The sequence below is a fragment of the Chelonoidis abingdonii genome, chromosome 22 (assembly GCF_003597395.2).
Source record: "Chelonoidis abingdonii isolate Lonesome George chromosome 22, CheloAbing_2.0, whole genome shotgun sequence".
In the NCBI taxonomy this organism is placed as follows: domain Eukaryota; kingdom Metazoa; phylum Chordata; order Testudines; family Testudinidae; genus Chelonoidis; species Chelonoidis abingdonii.
In genome coordinates this window covers 2,376,789-2,394,584 of record NC_133790.1, presented here as the reverse complement: position 1 = coordinate 2,394,584, position 17,796 = coordinate 2,376,789, and the positions used below count along the sequence as shown (strand labels likewise).

The following is a 17,796-nucleotide window of genomic DNA, read 5'->3' as shown; positions in this document are numbered from 1 at the left end:
GATTGTAAAATTGTAGCAGTTCACAGAGACTGAGCTACAGCAGTAAACTCAGCATGAGCAAATGAACCCTTCGAACCACTGACTTTTAGCAAAAGGGACTCAGAGAGAAGCACTGAATTGAGCTGTGAGATAAGGCTCTCCGGGTTTGGCAAAAATCTCTGTCAGTCAGTCAGTCAGTGCAGGGTCCTTCTTGCTCTGCCATGATCAGAGTGTTTGTGAGTGCGGTGGGGTGCTCAGGCAGCCGCCGTTCTCCCTGGGGGTTGATTTAATGCAGTTAGGTACAGTGCATAAGTTCATGCCCAGAATTTTCAGTGCATCTCTTTCCCCTCCCTCTCTTGCAGACATTAACTCAGAGGGGAAGAATGCCCCTTCAAGTTCCTACCCACTCGGCTCTGATGAACTCCCAAACAACACGACTGGCAAAGAGAAGGGAGAGCCCCCCCACACCACAGCTCACAACCTTGTTCAGTTGGGAGAAGACTTCTTTGATTCTGTGACTGAGAAGATGACTCTGTTGCCTCTACAAGAGCCAGCTTCTGCCCCTGAAGCCCATACAAAACAAACTTTCCCTTCCAAGAAGAAGCCACCTTCTCTAAAGCAAGTAAACACCGCAAGGAAGCACCAGAGACCCCAAACTACCCCATCAATGCTTCAGAGAGCTGCCTCTCAGCCAAACCTGTCAGGCGCCAGGGCCTTCACCTCTGCTGAAGAGCCTCATGCACTTGGGAATGGGATTACTATGGCTACTGAAGCCAAGCAAGCAACCCCTGAGCTGCCATTGTGGGGTGACAGGAAAGGAAGCAGTGGAACAACCAGCCAGTCTCCACTGCAGATTTCTCCTTTTACATTATGGCCTGTGATCCGCCAGCCCACTTCCCAAAGTCCAGAGACAGTAAAGCAGCCTGTGGTAGCTGCGGCTGCTGTAGAAGGTGATACAATCGGTCCCAGTGCCAACAAGACAAACAGTGCAGAGAACGAGATGAATGGATCTGCTTCCGAAGAAAGTCAAGAAACAACCACTTCCACCATCATCACCACCACAGTCATCACCACCGAGCACGCGCCAGGTAAGCCCCCTCTCTCCACGGCCACAGCCCCACAAACCCTGAGCCGCAGGAAGAGGCGGCTGGAGTCACTAGGCTGTGAAGCGAGAGAGGACACACTTCCTGTGTCTGCAAATGCAGCGTGCGCTTTTGGAGCTGCCCAAAAGCTTGCACGTTTCATTGGTGTCCAAAATCTGCACCAGTACAATGGCATGGCCACTTTCAGGAGAGAGTGCACCTGGCTCTTGTACAAAAGGCAGCCTGGCACATAACGCAGGAGAGGGAGAGGGAGCCAGCTAGCAATGCAATGGCATAGACACCGAGATTGTAACCCAAAGTCAAATCTTTAAGGTATCCTTGGGGACCAGGAAGGCGGTTCTAGTGGAACCAGCAGAACTTAGTGAATGTGGAGCAGGAAACTGAGAGTTTAGAATAACCCAGGCTACAGCCAAGGAGGAAGTCTCTGCTCGCAAGGAAGTGCCTGGCATGTGCCACCTCCATCCATTGAGTGAGCAGCGTTGCTCCAGTTCATGGGGGTTAGCTCTCTTCTCTGCGGTGTGAGACGGGCCCAGGAGCCAGAGGCCATGGGCTGCCAGCAGGGATGCACATGGTGGTATCGGGGTAGCCCACAGGGAAATAGGTTTGTGGCATAAAACCAGGGATTTTTCCATCTGTCATGGGGGGCTCAACTCACCACAGGGACGGCACTGTCTCCTGTCACTGTGGGGAATTCCTCACCAGGTCGACACTCCGGCCAGCAGTTATTCTCTGAGCCTGCACCCCTTCTCGCTCCAGGAACCGCAGCATCTTCTTCCGTGTGACTCAGACCTCCGGCCAGGTCCCTATGTATGTGGTTTCCCCTTCTGGGGATGTGTATCAAAGTCCCTGCTCACCAACCGTCTCTCTCAGTCCTCCCATTCACTGCCACAGGGGCCTCTCCACCAGTGGCTGGCAGGGGAATCCAGGCCTGTTCTCTACTCCAGGTTCCGGCTCAGGCCCTCTGAATAGCAGCCTAGGTGTGGTTCCCTCCTGCACCCTGCTGCCTTTCCCTGAGCCTCTTCCTCACCTCCTGGACCTCCCCATGCCTCTGGGTTTGCCAGCCTGAGCCCTGGGCTACTTGTTCCTATGGCCCCCCAAGTGCACCTCTCTCCTCCTGGGGAATGCCTGCAGATTACCTCCCTGCAGCCCCTCTGCTGCCAACTTCCCACCTTTATAGAAGTCCCGCCTCTCCCCACACAGGTGAGCTTTCCCCAGTCAGGGCTTTCCTCCCAGGCTTAATTCTCCCCTATTGCATCTTCATTGGCTGATTGGGCCCACTTGAGCTCTTGCAGGGCCAGTGTGGGGAGTGCACCCATTACCCTATCAGCAGGGCTGTCTGGGCCCCATCCTGGCACTAGTGAGAGTCATGTTGTGTAGGGGAGGCAGGAGGTGGCGCTTCATTGTGCACCCGTACCTAACCTTCCTCACACACCTCACTGCTGTTAGGATGTTACTAGCCTGCTGTCCTCCCTCAGGGTCAAGGTCCTGCCAGTCAAATAACAACCAAACTTCCAGGTAGGCTATTAGAAAACGCTACTGTCTATGGGCCTGATCCAAAGTCCTTCACTGGGAGTCGTTCCATTGACTGCCGGGGGCGTTGAAGCAGGTGTCTGAATGAGCCATGCTATGCGGTGCATTTAAAAGGTGCAGGTGCTGTGCTCATTCCAGAAGTGTTCAGATGGTTGGCAAGGTCTCTCTGGCAACGACGTTGTGGCCTGCAGTGAACCACCTCAGTCAGGGTCACTGTTTGTTCGTATGCAGAAATGGAACAGGAGTGACTGCCTGAATCTGATGCCAGAATAGACTTTGGTGCTGTCTCAGTCTCTGATTCCCTCTCGCCGGTCAGTCACCTGCAGGAATGCGCTGGGCTTTTTTGGTCGGAGATTTCTTTTAAAAAAAGAAAAAGGAAAACAAAAATTTTTCTTAGCTCTTTCCCCGTCCAAAACCCGACGTGTGGAAGAGGAGCTGTGACTGCCCACAAGGCTTGTTCCTCAGCCAGTGGGAAGCTACTCACAGTTCATTATTAATTCATGTGGCTTTGCCTCCAGTTATCTGCAGCGTTAGTCTCTACGACCCAGAAGGCTACATTGACTCGACGGACTATCCCCCGCTTCCTGTGCCCAACTTCCTGGAGTGCACCTATAACGTGACAGTCTACACGGGCTATGGAGTTGAGCTCCAGGTAAGAATATGGTAGCACTTCAGGGCTGCTGTTTCCCAGGTGCCGTCCCACTGGGATCAGCCGCAGAACAATCACTGACACGGCATAGAAACAGCTCTTGCTCCTTGCTTAGTGCGTGCAGCTGAAATGAGCTATTCCTGGGAAAACGGTGCTAATATTTCCCTGAGTTAGAAGCCATCTGGGAAGCCTGGACAGATAACTGATAAATAAGCCCCAGAAGGAGAAGAGCAGTGGCTACCTGTCCTTGAAACATGATTAAACAGCATCGATGTAGTCTGTGCACTAAACTAGAGTTCTCCTTGGGCCCTTTTTCTTCTTCAGTTTTCCCCATGTTACAATTTGTTTCTTATTAAGCTGCATCCCATTTTAATCTCTGTAATTAGCAATGTGCACTCAAAGGAACAGGAGAGCTTGTTCCCACCGTTGTGTGTGGCTGGACTGAAGAAGAGGACTGACCTTGTTGCAGCCTGATGGTGCAAGCAAATATGTGATGGAAAGGGTGCTCATGGAATTCAGTGTAGCACGGTAGTTAAGTGGAGTGAGCATAGGAGCAAACACTGAAACGCTGGCATTTTATGCATATTTTAAAAACTTTTCTCTAACAATGACTCTGTCTCCTGAATCGAGAGGATGCTAAAGACAAACTGTTCTGCTGTAAATTTGCCTCCCGTTGTAATCCATCCAGTGACATCATTCTTGACCTTGCTCCATTGTAGGTCAGCGTTTTAATGGAGCATAAAATTAGCATCTCCACCTTCAGAACTCCCCTTTTCACTTTGCTGATGCTTTTGAGGCTCTTTGCCATTATATTACAAAAGCAGATCTGCATCTGTTGAGCACAACCTTGCCTGGCTCCAAGCACATATCTGCTCTGCATGGGCAGCATTCGTTTCTCACCAAGCTGTGCACAGGCCAGGAGTCATGGCGGCATGACACACAGGTACACCCAGATCTGCTAAGCCACTGGGGGTCTCTGAATGTAAAGCAAGTCAGTCAGTAGGTTTGAATGTACACGCAGGCCGGCTAGGTAGCAGCAGGGGAATGCAGGGAGCCTCCCACCCCCGCATACACACACCCCTCGCTAACTCTTGCCACTGTGCCCAGCCCAGGCCTGGGCACAATGATCTGATCACAGATGACGGGAGTAGGTTTGAGTTGGGGGGGCTGGGGGATGTATGGGGGGAGAATTTGTTTCGCAGCCCCATACAACAATGTGAAAGCTGGCTGCCCTTGCTGAAATACTCAGCCCACTCTAAGCAACATCCTTAGAGCAAGAGGAACAGCCAGGCCTGAAGTGTCCAAGAATGGGGAGTTTTCCACCGTAATAGGCACATTTTGGAGAGCAGGATGGGGGTGGGGTGGATACTTGGAAAGAAAAGCTCTGTAAAAAAAGCATGTCTGAACCTAGCACTCTGGAGACATTGTTGGACAATGGTTAATCTCTGATAGACTATAACCTCTGCAGAGCAATATGTGGAAAGAGGGCAACATTTGGAGTAATCTGTGCAAAGCCGCCTAGGGACAGCTCTAACTTTGGACTTTTGAAGCCAAGAATATAACTTACTATTTCAGGCCAGCAGCCCCTCTTTCTCAGTCTCCCCCTTACCTAGGTGAGCAGTGCTCATGTCCCTTCACTTGTGTGGCTTATTCCTGCCTGCTGGGCCAGCCTCAGGGTGAGGTGTGGGTAGCTAGAGAGTGGAGCTGACCCTGCTGCTATGGACTGGGAAAGTCCCATTGCTAGGCTGGGCCACAGGAATGCCCAGGGGACACATACAGCTGTTAAACCCTGTTCTGTTGCCTGGCTGAGGGCTGACGAACAGGGCCCTAAGCAGGTACTGATGGAAAGGGAGCCAGGGGAGCCATTCTTCCATATTATGGAGCAGGACACTGTGGTACAAGTGTCCCAAATACAGGCAGGCTGGAATCCACCTGCATAACTTTGTCTCCTGCTTCCTCAATACCAGCTGCCTGGAGATGAAAACAGCAAGAAACTCTTCCCCTCCGTCCAGCCTCTAATGATCTCCCTGGCAGACGGGCTAGAATCTATGAGCAAACTGAAGGGAAATAAGGAGAAATGAGAAATCCTTGCTCCTAGGATCCCCATGTTGGAAGGGCCTCTCCTGGGATCACTGAATTGGACATGGGGCACCATGCTCTGGTGTCAAAAGCTGGCTTACCTATCGTCAAAGGCAGCAAGCTCTGTGGAAGACTCTTTAACCAGCTTTCCGATTTATTTCAGATGGAGGCTGGAAATAGCATGCAGGACACGAGACATTTGATCTCTTTTCATGCTTTAACCTCTATATGGCATGTAGTATATGAAATATATAGGTGAATGCAATGGGAACGTGGCTGCACGGAAGGATAGTCCTTACGCCCAGAATATCACCAAAGACACAGAGCACTAGTGTGTGCAGCTAGAATAGTGCAGGCGGAAACGCCCCTGTGATTCCAGGTGTCACTGTTATCCTGTCACTCCAGTTTAGAAGGAGATAAAAGGGAAGTCGCTGAGCTGACCCCTGGATAGGTCACAAGACCAACATGAAGGTAAATTACCTTAGAGAGACAGTCAGTAGGAGAGGGAATTAAATGCCCTAATTGTCACCTGAGGTCCATGCAAATCATCAGTAACTGCAGAAAATAAACTAACACTCAAAATATGAGAAGCCTTTGATTCACCTCCATACCAAGGGCTTTTGGCACAGGGCTAGTGAGGCTGAAAATGTCTACCAAGTGCTTTTCTGTGTAGAGACGCCATCCAAGGGCTAATCATGATTAAAGATGTAGACGAGGAAGCAGGCTGTCAGTGTTTGGGCTGTCCCTGGCCCACGGCCCCTCCACTCTCAGGGGAGTGCTGTGGTCTAATGATACAAGCACAGGAGATCTAATCTCAACTCTCACACCAACTCCTCATGAAGCCCAGAGTGTGTCACATCCCTGCTCTGTGCCTCAGTTTCCCCTCTGTAAAATGAGGATATTTAAATGCCTCCCTTGTACTGGTATTTTAAGGATTAATTATCCAGTGTTTTAAAGTGACCAGACGATGCAAAGTGCCAACTAAGCATCATTTATTATTTGCACAGCCCTACCAGAAGCTGTTGAGGACGGGCTTGTTTAGCCACACACTACTCATGGAAGGAAATAACATGGGATTTTAGGATGGCTTGAATGGCTGATCAAAGCACTAATGACGATTATCTTCACCCATCCCTGAGGGATCCTGGCCTCACACATCTAGTCTGAAGGAGAAGAGAGCAGCCCAGCGTGATGGCCTGATGAAAAGATTAATGGCTTTCCTGCTGCTCCCTCTTGTTTTGCCAGCCCGTCATTTAGAGTCCCTGTTCCATCCTTGTCTAATTATTTTACATGTACAGATGCTCCCAGCTTCACCGGCTACAAGGCTAATTACATGAGTCAGGTGCGGAAATAGTGTGATGCTATTCTTTCCCCCCGCCATGTAGTCACTCGTGCTGGTAATTGTTGGCATTTAAAGCGAGTTTGATTGAATTCCTGACTCCTGTAACGGAGAGAAGCAGAAAAGGCCTTGCTGAAAATGGTCACAGTGGTGGAGTGGCAGGGGAGAGAGACAGAGAACCCCACCTAGGATATTAGGAAACACTATTTCACTAGGAGGCTGGTGAAACACTGGAATGGGTTATCTAGGGAGGTGGTGGAATCTCCTGCCTTAGAGATTTTTAAGGCCCGGCTTGACAAAGCTGTGGCTGGGATGATTTAGTTGGGGTTGGTCCTGCCATGAGCAGGGGGTTGGAGTACATGACCTCCTGAGGTCCCTTCCAACCCTGATATTCTGTGATTCTAAAACACCGTTAGGGCTACATCAGCTAAACCGGGCAACCCCATTCATGTTATGCAACTTTGCAGTGGCTCCTCTTTTGGTCTCTAAGTGGTTTTTGTGCTGGTGCTGGGTTCCCTGGGCTGGAGACTGCACAGCCATATCATGGGCAGCAGCTGTGCAAACTCCCTACCCCTGCCTGGAACGGTCGCCGAATAGCTGAGCATACATCTGCACTGCAGCCGCTACAGTAGCCCAGCTCCAGCGCTGCAGCCGCTGTCGTGTAGACACTCCCTGCATTGCAGAAGGGTTTCTCCGTCAAGGCAGGTGATCCACCTCTCCGAGAGGCAGGAACTAGGTCTGCAGAAGGAATCTTCCATTGATCTAGCTGCGTCTACAGTGGGACGTAGGTCAACCTGACTACGGCACTCAGAGCACAGGGTTTTCCATAGCCTTGGGTGAGGTACTTAGGTTGACTACATTTTAGGGGTAGGCCAGGCCTTAGTCCCCTGCCCACTGCAAGCTTTGGCAGCCTTTCTAGGAGTATCAGTGGAGACACCAGGCCCTGCGAGTTGCGGCAGAGGCTTTTGACATGGACACACACATATCTCTCTAGTGCAACAGAGCTGGGTTCCTAAGTCGAACCCCTATGGACGGTCCAGGGGATTCAGGGCCTGGTCCAGCCCCCACCAGACACAATGGAAAGGCTCACTTTGGTCATGCCTAGTGGTCAGAGCCAAGAGCCAGAGTCAGGAGTCAGAAACTGAGCCGGGCTGGAGCAGGGCAAGGAACAAGGCAGGCAAAGGAGCTATTGCAGGTGCGGGCCAAGCACTGCTGCTGGGCTGAAGAGCAGTCCTGGCAATGCCCCTCAGCCATGCTGGTGCTGAGGTTAGGCAGCTGACCCCAGGCCCCTCATTTCTGACATTAGGCCCCACTGGTATTGGGAACTGTCCCTTTAAGTGGTCTAGCTGCCCAGACAGGAAGGCTGCGGGAGGGGTGCTGCTGAAGCCTGTGTTGTGTTCTGCAGAGGTACTTGGGAACTACATCACTGAATAAAGGGGATCTCTTCCCAGCCCCTGGGGCCCCGCCTGCTTACTGACCAGCACGGCCCCTGCGCCAGCGCATATTGTTATGTTCTGCGCTCTGGAGGGACGGCCTGTGCAGATCACAGAACCAAACACTGCCCTTTGACCCTGTGTCAGTAGCATTGACGGGAATGTCTAGTTCAGAAACACACAGGAAAAGATCTCCCTGTTTAAGCCTTTTAATGGGATCACAGCAGCAGCAGATGAGAAGGCAGAAAAACTGAAGCTGAATTTAAATAAAAGCCCTTCTTGGTGATGCATTCCACCTTTGGATAGAGTAATAACTGTTAAACGGGTTGATGGAAGGAAAAAAATCCCGAAGAGTGACGATTCGGTACTACATTAATAACATCTTGTAACATAAATTAAGAGACAAAGATCAGTGTGAAAGAGAAAAGCTCATTACCATGTCACTGTGCTGGAGTTAAAAAAAAGAGAAAGAAAATGAAAGTCCCTGGCAAGTTCTAATAACTTCTGTCGAGCAATTCGCTTCTGCACATGCCCCTGAATGGAGAACCCCTCTGCACTCCTCAGCAGCTCTGTCATCCTGACCTTACCCCAGCCTGAACGTGTTGAAGTCAATGCAAACTTTCCCATTGACGTCAGTGGCCCGTGAATCCAGCCCTTAATGAATTATAGGGGAAAGTCACCTCTGTGCATATGGCCTAGCTACCAAACATAGCACTGAAGCGGGATTTAAGTGCTACCTCAACCTTGTGGAATGTAAGTGGCTCCTAACTAGGCTTGATGCTGGTGCTCTGCCCGGGTTGAATCTCACCTTATTAGACGTTTAAGACCTCGGTCCTCCTACCGAGCCCACTGCAAGCTGCCCAGCATGTCAAGCCCTGAGCTACTGACATGCTGCAAATTAAGTCCCAACATCTCAGCAATAAGGACAGAGCAGCTAATTATAATAAAATTACATTTATAAAAAAATGCGTGACATTTCTTGGCAAAAAACATCATTTCCTTATAGAGATTTCAGCTGAAATGTAAAGGTGTTTGGATTTTTTCTAGGAGGCGAACGAGCCTGTTAGTTTGGGTTGGAAGGATTCTTCCCCCTGCCCCCGTCTTAATGACACATGTTCCAGGAGCTTAAATTAGTTCACTCTTTGATTTCCCTTTGCAGTGTCTGGCAGGAAGTTGCACATATGGTACCTTTCTCCCTGGCTGATGATCCCTGGCACAAGTCCACTGTATCAGACGCAGAGGGGAGTCCCCAGGACTGTGCTGTTTACCTACCTCCCAGTGATAAAGGAGAAATCAGCTTCAAGAGAGCAATAACCCTCTCCCCCCCCACCCAACACTTTCTTTCATCCTCTTCTGTACATTTCCCAAGTACGGACTAACTCGAGACAGAATTTAAATAGCTGGAAAGTGACTGCTGCCATGCAGGCTGCCAGATAGAGAAATAACTCTACAAAGCCTTCCCTCACACAGGGCCCGCTGCTGACACACTTCAGGAATGCCTGCGAGTAAGATTTCTGGGTAAGTGCTGCAATGCATTAATCAGCATCTGCCCCCTTCAGAGATCTGTCTCCAGCCTACATACCAGTCTGAAATTTCTCCTCTGCAGACAGGCCCTGAAAACAGGGAAAGCAGCTCAATTCTCATTCTGCTCCAATGACTGTTCCTTTAATATTTCCCTTCTTAATTTGTCAGCGTGACTGTGGGGCTGGCCTTCACCTGCCAAACCTGGTTTGGAAACAGAACCATCCTTGAGTGATTTCAGCACAACGCATGTCAGGAAGACTCTGGATTTTTTCAGTGATTCAGAACAGACACAACGAGCTAAATCCAGCCCAGGTGAAAACCCAACAGAAGTCAGTGGAGTTGCATTAACTTATACAAAGGCTGAGTTTGACTGTGTTCATATCAGCTATTCCAGTTAATCCACCCCTAATCAACAAGGAATTAATGTTTAAATCTGAGCCCAGGTCTCTGTCTGCCTGGAGAGGTTTTTCATTGGGGCATTTGGCATTGGAGACTGGAACAAACAAGGCAATTGTGTACAAGTTAGGCACATGTTCGTTGCATGCTCCTGTGCACGTAGCAGTTGAGCTCTCAGTTCTTGCCTCTCATCCAGGAAGCCCAAGAAAAAGTTAATTGCCCCTCAAAACAAGCACATGTGCAGGAGTCTCCATGTCCCCCCCCGCCACATGCCAACACCTGGCACAGAGCCCTACTGCTGCTCCTTCCCTTCTGAGAGCCCCCTGGATTTGAGTCTCCTCTCTCACCAATTTCACAATGGTTTCAATGAGGTGTCCCCTGATTTACACTGGGGTCAGGGAATGGAGAATCTACCTGCCCTCTCCTCCCCCAGCCCAGACTGTTAGTCTGAGCCATCCAGGGAGCATGTCAGGGACCTAGGACCCAACCCATCACAGCCTCAGTAAACCAAAGCCAACCCATTGGCTCAAGTCTGGAAGTGAAGTGGACCCGGTGGGGGCCATGCATTCCCTGCAGCTAATGCTGCCGGAGGGAATGCACCATGGGCCAGCAGCACCCGGGGGTATCTCCAAGCTCTCAGTCAAGACATCATCAAGGCAGAGCTCACTGTGGCCAGGTCTGGAGCCTAAAGAGAACTCTACAAAGACCTAACCGGGGCCCATTTGGTCAGTCATGCCTGCTAGGCCTTCAGAAGCAATGGGGGAGGGAGAGACTCGAGATCACCTCCATACTGTGAGCAGAAAGGACGCTGGTCCAGTGGTTAAGGTGATAAGACTTAGGAGAGCCAGGTTCAACTCCCTGCTCTGCCACAGACTTCCTGTATAACCCTGGGCAAGTTACTTAGCCTCTGTGCCTCAGTTTCCCCATCTATAAACACAAGCCAGATTGCAAAGTGCTTTCACATCTACAGATGAACAGTGCTACATGGGGGCCAGGGATCCTTCCCCAACCAAGCAGCTTCACTTCCCACTGGCTGGCTAGGACTTGACCTCAGGTAGCTCATGCTCCCAATGCTGGCCAGGCACTGGGAGAGCCAGCTTGCCAGCAGGGTCTGAAGTGCTGAGAGATGCTGAAGGTGGCTTGGATAGGGAGCACAGCCTCTCTTGGGCCAGTACAGTTGCTTTTGTTGTTCTGTTTCCAAGCTGAAAAAGTGAGCTGCCAATTTGTTTTCCGTTGAAAAATTAGAGAAGAAAGCAGCCTACAGGTCAGTGGCAGTGACCCAGAATTGCTGGCATTATCCGTCTTGCGGATAAGTTCAGCTGTTATTACCCCAAGTTATAAAGCACAGCCCTTGCTCATAACTTCCCAGTGATCGTAAAACCTGGCCAGAACTTGTGACTAGTCCCATAAAGAGCATTATTGCTCAGCACCAGCAGGCTAAAGGCTTTCGCTCCTCAGCCTTCACATGGAGCAATGTGGCTGTTGACAGCAGGGCTGGTCTGCAATGCCTGGCAGCAGTGATCAGACTGGTGCCATCACTGAGGGCAGTGAGCAGCTGGCAGAGCCCTCAAAGTAAAGCAAAGTGGCTCTGGCCTTTGTCCCTTCTCTCTAGCATGGGGCTCCTATCGTACTAATCCATGTGGCAGCCAAAGGATGATTTCCAAGGGCGCTTTAATGCCTGTTGATGCTCAGTGGGACTGGAGCATCTCACTGTCCTTTGTGTCATTGACACCTCCCCGTAAAGGACCTTCGCTGGCACATCTAAGCCCTGGCTATTAGGAATCCATTTCTCAAGCTACCCGGTCACGAGAACCATGACCCCAGCTGTGCTTCTTCCTTTAATCTCTCCATTTTCTTCCCAGCCCCATCTGAGGTTATTGCACCATTTTCTCTCCTGAGTATAATGTGTGTCACATGGATGTGGACACTCAGACTATAACCACGTCCACGGGCATTCAGAGAAGGCAAACACTGCTTTTTTTTATAATGGGCCTCTCTTCTCTTTGCTGGAGTCCCTTCTTACACAGAACACCCTTTGAAGTCAGTGGTCCAAATTCTCCTCGCCTTACTGAAACAGGTTAACCTATTGACCGCAAAACAGCTACTCGCATGAGTAAGACTAGAAGTAAGTTGGTCCTTTTCTGCATATAATTCTTTCCAATTCACCGCGGGTGAAATGCATCCCTGTGCAACAACTCAGCACCAAGACTGATCTCCCACTTCTGGTCTGAACAGGGACAGAAGTGGCAGCTCGGCCTTGGTGAATTTCATCATTCCTGGACAAGTAGTTAGTTTCACAGATCCCTTGCTAGTGACATTGACTTCACTGGAGCTGTGACAGTCTACACCAACTGAGGATCCCCCCCATGGATGGAAGACATTGGTATGTCATCTCCTCTGACCACCTGCGTAACACAGGCCAGAGAACCTCACCCGCTGTTGTCTGCATCAAGCCCCGCAATTCTGTCTGAGCTAGAGCATAGCCCTGGCTTGATATCTCAGCTGGGTTCATAAATGTTCTCCCAGCTTAAAATGCTGGAGGAGAAGCTCCTGTTTCTCCTCATTTCACGTCTGCTGAAAACTTACTGCCCTTGGCCTTTCTCACAGTTGTCTTGCCTACTTCCTCACTTGCTGCCTCTAAAACAGGACCCCTTCTAAACTAAACTCCTGTTCTCCTCATTTGATCCTCCAGTTCCTCCTGCCTCCAAAGGGTTCCAGCAGCACTCGCTCACTCATCGCACAGCCTTGAAACTTCGGCCTTATGCTGGGATGCTGCTGCTCACTCTCATAATCAGGACATCTCTGGTAACCTGGCAAAGCCAAAGAGCCTTGCAGCTACAAACAGCACTGGACACAAGCTCTTGGAGACCTCTGCACTGCAGCTGAGTTTATTCAGAATGGCAATAAGGGAACAAGGAGAAAAGAGGAACGATGATTTTCTATAGCTCTCGCTTTGTCAGCATTAGAGGTTCAATGCGGGAACATCATGAATACAGGAGAGGGGTTGAAAGGCATCTGGAAAATTACATAAAATATGTAAATTTCAGGGTCCCCATCCAGCCATGCTCTTAAGCAGATGCTTAATTTTAAGCAGGTGAATAATCGAGTTGACTACTCACCTCCTGAAAGGTAAGCACATGCTGAAGGGATCAGGTGGATCACAGCTTCAAGGCATATTTTCCTCCTGTGTTTAAGGAGTCTAGTGAGACAATAACAAGGCTCTGTTCTGAGCTTGATTTTCACATATATCCCCTGTGATAGGAGCTATTGACCTTGCTGATGCCAGGACAGATGTACAGTCTATGCACCAACTTGCATCATGAAATTACATGAAACCCATCTTTGTTTTTAAAAAATTAAACCAAAACTTCTCCTGGCAACCAATAGCTGTCAAGGTTTCTTTTTGGTTAGAAATGATCATTTTCTCACTCAAAGTCTTCTCTAGCATCTGTCAAAGTCAATGGAAAGGTGCCCACGCATGGCAGCAGGAGCTGGTTGGGGGCTTTATACAACAAAGGTAGATTTTTAATGGCATAGGTGACAGGTGCCTGACTCTTCTTCAAAGTCAGCAAGAATTGGTCACCTGAGTCTATTGGTGCCTTTGCAATCTCCCCCTGAGTCAGCAAGGCAGGAAACAGATAATTCTGCTGGGGCCAAGGAGACCAAGTGGTGAGAGTTTTAGAATGTGTACTGCCCACTACTGGCCAAAATATGTACCCACACATGTATATATGTCACCTTCTGTTCCCGTTCATCAGTTGGTCTTACGGCTCATCAGGCAAAGGGTTGTATTAAGTCGAATCTGCCCAAAGCATTGTGGAGACTCACTGGCCTGCTAGTGATTGTTTAGAGGAGAGGTATCAGGTGAAGAAGCGCTTTGCATCCTTCAGGCCCAATTCTGTAGTCCTGAATTGTGAGGATTTGGCACTGAATTAGGAAAAGGTTTATGGGTATTTGGGGATGGGGAGTAGTTTCATTGTTAATCAACTTTGGTGTCATTTCTCCTGAGGAAATCTAGGCCCTTGCAGCGAACAGATCAAAAGGCTCAAAGTGCTGCAAATTGTGTTATGAGGCTCCTATCAATGTGATATCCAAGGGCTGCTGGAGCTCCTGCCCTGGGTGTTACAGGACATCTGATGGTGTTTTGAAGATGATCATTCTTATGTGATGAGAAATCAAGCAAATTTTATAACAACAACAAACAACAACAACAACAAATTCTTCTAGTCACCACATCATCACAAGCACATGCAATTAGAAGCTAATGCTTTGGGAAGTGCTAAATATAGGGCCTTGGTCTTCACATCCTTAAGAAAACAAATGGCAGCTGTTGAGTATCTCATTGCTGAAATACCAGCCTCTTTATTATGCTAAAAGAACATGAAAAACAAATGTGGGGTTACTTGTTAACTACCAGGTTCCAAGCACTAATTAAAAGGCTTTTCTATTGCTCACTGGAAATATTAGCTGCTTTCTTTTTTGTAAATGGCCATCTGTGGAAGCAGTGGTGCCTACAAGCAGATGCCTTGTGCAAAGAGCTAATTGTAAACAACAGTTTAGCTTACAAAGAAACCTGCTTTTCTCTCAGCTTTCTGGGCCACCTATTTCAGTCCTAGAGCAGTTGCTTTTGCACCTTCTTCCCCAGGGTAGAAGCTAGACTTTCTTATGCTGCATTCCCCCAGTGCAGTCTGCAGTTTCAGAGTTCTCTGTCACTGACTTTTAACTCCTTCAGGCTTTCCCTGTGACCAAGGGCATTGTTGGAGCAGGTCACTTCCTGCTAGTGGCACTTCAGTGAAGGATTCCAGCCAGATTAAATAATAAGCCACATTTTTCCTGTCATGGTAGGAAAGCAGACCAGGAGAGGAGGGAGGCTGTTGTATCATTCAGCAGTAATCACTGCAGGAATGGAACCAATGGCTGCACTGACAGGTCTCTAGTAAGCCTGACCCAGTTCGCCTTGGCTTAGTTGCAGGGACAGTGACCTTTAAGGAGCCGGGGGCATGTAAGAGCTCCATGACTGTTGCAGAAAGAATGAGGAGTCCTTGTGGCACCTTAGATACTAACAAATTTATTTGGGCAGAAGCTTTCGTGGGCTAAAACCCACTTCATCCAATGCAGGGAGTGGAAAATACAGTAGGAAGATATATATATACACACAGAGAACATGAAAAAATGGGGGTTGCCATACCAACTCTAACAAGACTAATCAATTCAGATGGGCTATTATCAGCAGGAGAAAAAAAGCTTTTGTGGTGATAATCAGGATGGCCCATTTCCAACAGTTGACACAAAGGTGTGAGTAACAGTAGGGGAAAAAGATTTTACTTTGCGTAATGACCCATCCACTCCCAGTTTTTATTCAAGCCTAATTTAATGGTGTCCAGTTTGCAAATTAATTACAATTCTACTCTGATGACTGTTGCAGTTGGCTCTATAATGTATGTGCTGTGGACACTTTCCAGAGGAGACACAACAGCCCAGATGTCCAGGGCTGACAGGAACCCTGTGGGCACTAGTCAGCCATTGGCATCTACAAAAGTAGGTGTTCCACACATTGCATCAAAGCCATCCCGTGCAGAGAGCAGACATTAGTCTCAACGCAGCCCTCTACATGGGGCAATGTCACGGTGCTCTGGCACAGTTCCGGTTCCTTCCCTTGAAAATGAGAGCTGCTTCCAGTTACAGCAGATTTGCCCGAACCAATGCAATGGCACTTCATCCTGAGGCAGATCCTGTCACAATATGACAAAAGTTTTCTGTAGGCAGGGCTGTATGGGAGGAGGGATGTGCATGGAGAGTGGCGGTCCTCGCTGGGACAGAACCTGTCTGAGAACGTCCACCAAGCTCAGGTTCACCGCATGGAGGGCAGTCAATGCACACCGAGTTACTATGGAAACGTAGCAAAATGCACCTTCTGGGAGCTGAAGCTGACTGGGAGCACAATGATGAGACCATGTGCATTGCTCAGGGGGCGATATAGCCATGGCTTAGGGGTGATGTGCTATTCCGCCTACTAACTTCCTGTCACATTATCACATTTGTCCTCTTCAGTCACTCAAATAATTAACAGCCTTAATATAACACACTCTCATTCACCATACCGGCACCTCCGAAGCAGCTGTCCTCTCTGGAATCTCAGCTTACTTGCTTTGAGTCCATAGCTGTTCTGGGTGATGAAGAAAACCTTAGCCCTGGGTGTAACAGAGTCAGCTGAAACTCTCCCTGAGCATGACACATTTCTCCAATTATCTCAGCAGATGGGTAACAGATACCCTGTGACCACGCAGCTATGGAATCACAGAAGTGTAAGGCTGGATGAGACCTCAAGAGGTCATCTAGTCCAGTTCCCTGCACTGAGGCAGGACCAAGCAAATCTTTTTCATCCTGACAGATGTCTGTCTGTCTCTAACCCGTTCTTTAAAACCTCCAATGACAGGGATACACAATCTCCCTTGGAAGCCTGTTCCAGAGCTTAACTGTCCTTACAATTAGAAAGATTTTCCTACTATCTAACCTAAATCTCCCTTGCTGCAGATTAAGCCCATGACTTCTTGTTCCACCTTCAGTGGACATGGAGAACAATTGATCACGCACTCTCCTCTTTATAATAGGACTTAATGTATTTGAAGACAGTTATCAAGTTCCCCCTATGTCTTCTTTTCTCAACACTAAACATGCCCAGTTCTTTTTAACTTTCCCTCGCAGGGCAGGTTTTCTAAATCTTTGATCATTTTTGTTGCTCTCCTCTGGACTCTCTCCAATGTGTCCATGTCTTTCTTCAAGTGTGGTGCCCAGAACTGGACACAGTGCCCAGCTGAGGTCTCACCAGTGCCGAGCAGAGCAGGACTGTTACTTCCTGTGTCTCACATACAGCACTCCTGTTAATCCTCCCAAGAATGATACTAGCCTTTTTTGCAAATGCATCACATTGTTGACTCATCTTCAATTTGTGATTCATTCTAACCCGCAGGTCCTTTTCATCCAGCGAGGTAGTCACCATTTTGTAGTTGTCTGTTTGATTTTTTTTTCTTCCTAAGTATAGCACTTTGCACTTGTCTGTACTGCATTTCATCGTGTTGATTTCAGACCAATTCTCCAATTTGTCAAGGTTATTTTGGATTCGAATCCTGTCTTCCAAAGAACTTTCAACCCCTCCCAGCTTGGTGTCATCCAGAGATTTTATAAGCACACTGTCCACTCCATTACCCAAGTCATTAATGAAAATGTTGAATAGTACCAGACCCAGGACGGACCCCCTAGAGACTCCCTCTCAGTCTGATAGTGAACCATTGATAACTACTCTTTGAGTACAGTTTCTCAACCAGTTTTTTCACCTACTTCATAGTAGGTTCATCTAGACCACATTTCCCTAGTTTGCTCTTAAGAATGTCATATGGGACTGTGTCAAAAGCCATACTAAAAATCAAGCTATATCACCTCTACAGCTCCCCCTCCCCACGTGCTAGGCCAGTAACCCTGTCAAAGAAGGAAATTAGATTGGTTTGGCCTGACTGACCTTGACAAGTCCATGTTGGCTACTACAGTATTTATAGTCCTATTATCTAAGTGCTTATGATGATGATGGTAATAATCACTTAAAGCGCAATTGTGGTAATCTAGCCGTCCAGTCCCAGACCTGGATTTTAGTGTCCACCAGTCTGGTCCTGTCCCAAACCTGGACTTTTGCGTCCAAAGTTTGGGGGCTTACCTGAAACTCCCCCAAGCTCACTACCAGCTTGGATATTCTCGCTGCCACCAGATCAG

At 48.7% G+C, this 17,796-nt stretch overlaps 1 protein-coding gene across 2 annotated transcripts in view; it reads left to right on the top strand.

Annotated features, from left to right (window-relative positions):
- The first annotated feature begins 416 nt into the window (after positions 1-416).
- SEZ6L (seizure related 6 homolog like) overlaps positions 417-17,796 on the top strand; it is a 69,194-nt gene continuing 51,814 nt past the window's right edge. For both annotated transcript variants that reach the window (XM_032769863.2, XM_032769862.2), the window contains exons 1-2: positions 417-1,067; positions 3,131-3,264. In XM_032769863.2, the coding sequence (XP_032625754.1) occupies positions 506-1,067; positions 3,131-3,264 (696 nt within the window). In that variant the 5' untranslated portion in view covers positions 417-505. The remainder of the gene's footprint in view (positions 1,068-3,130; positions 3,265-17,796) is intronic.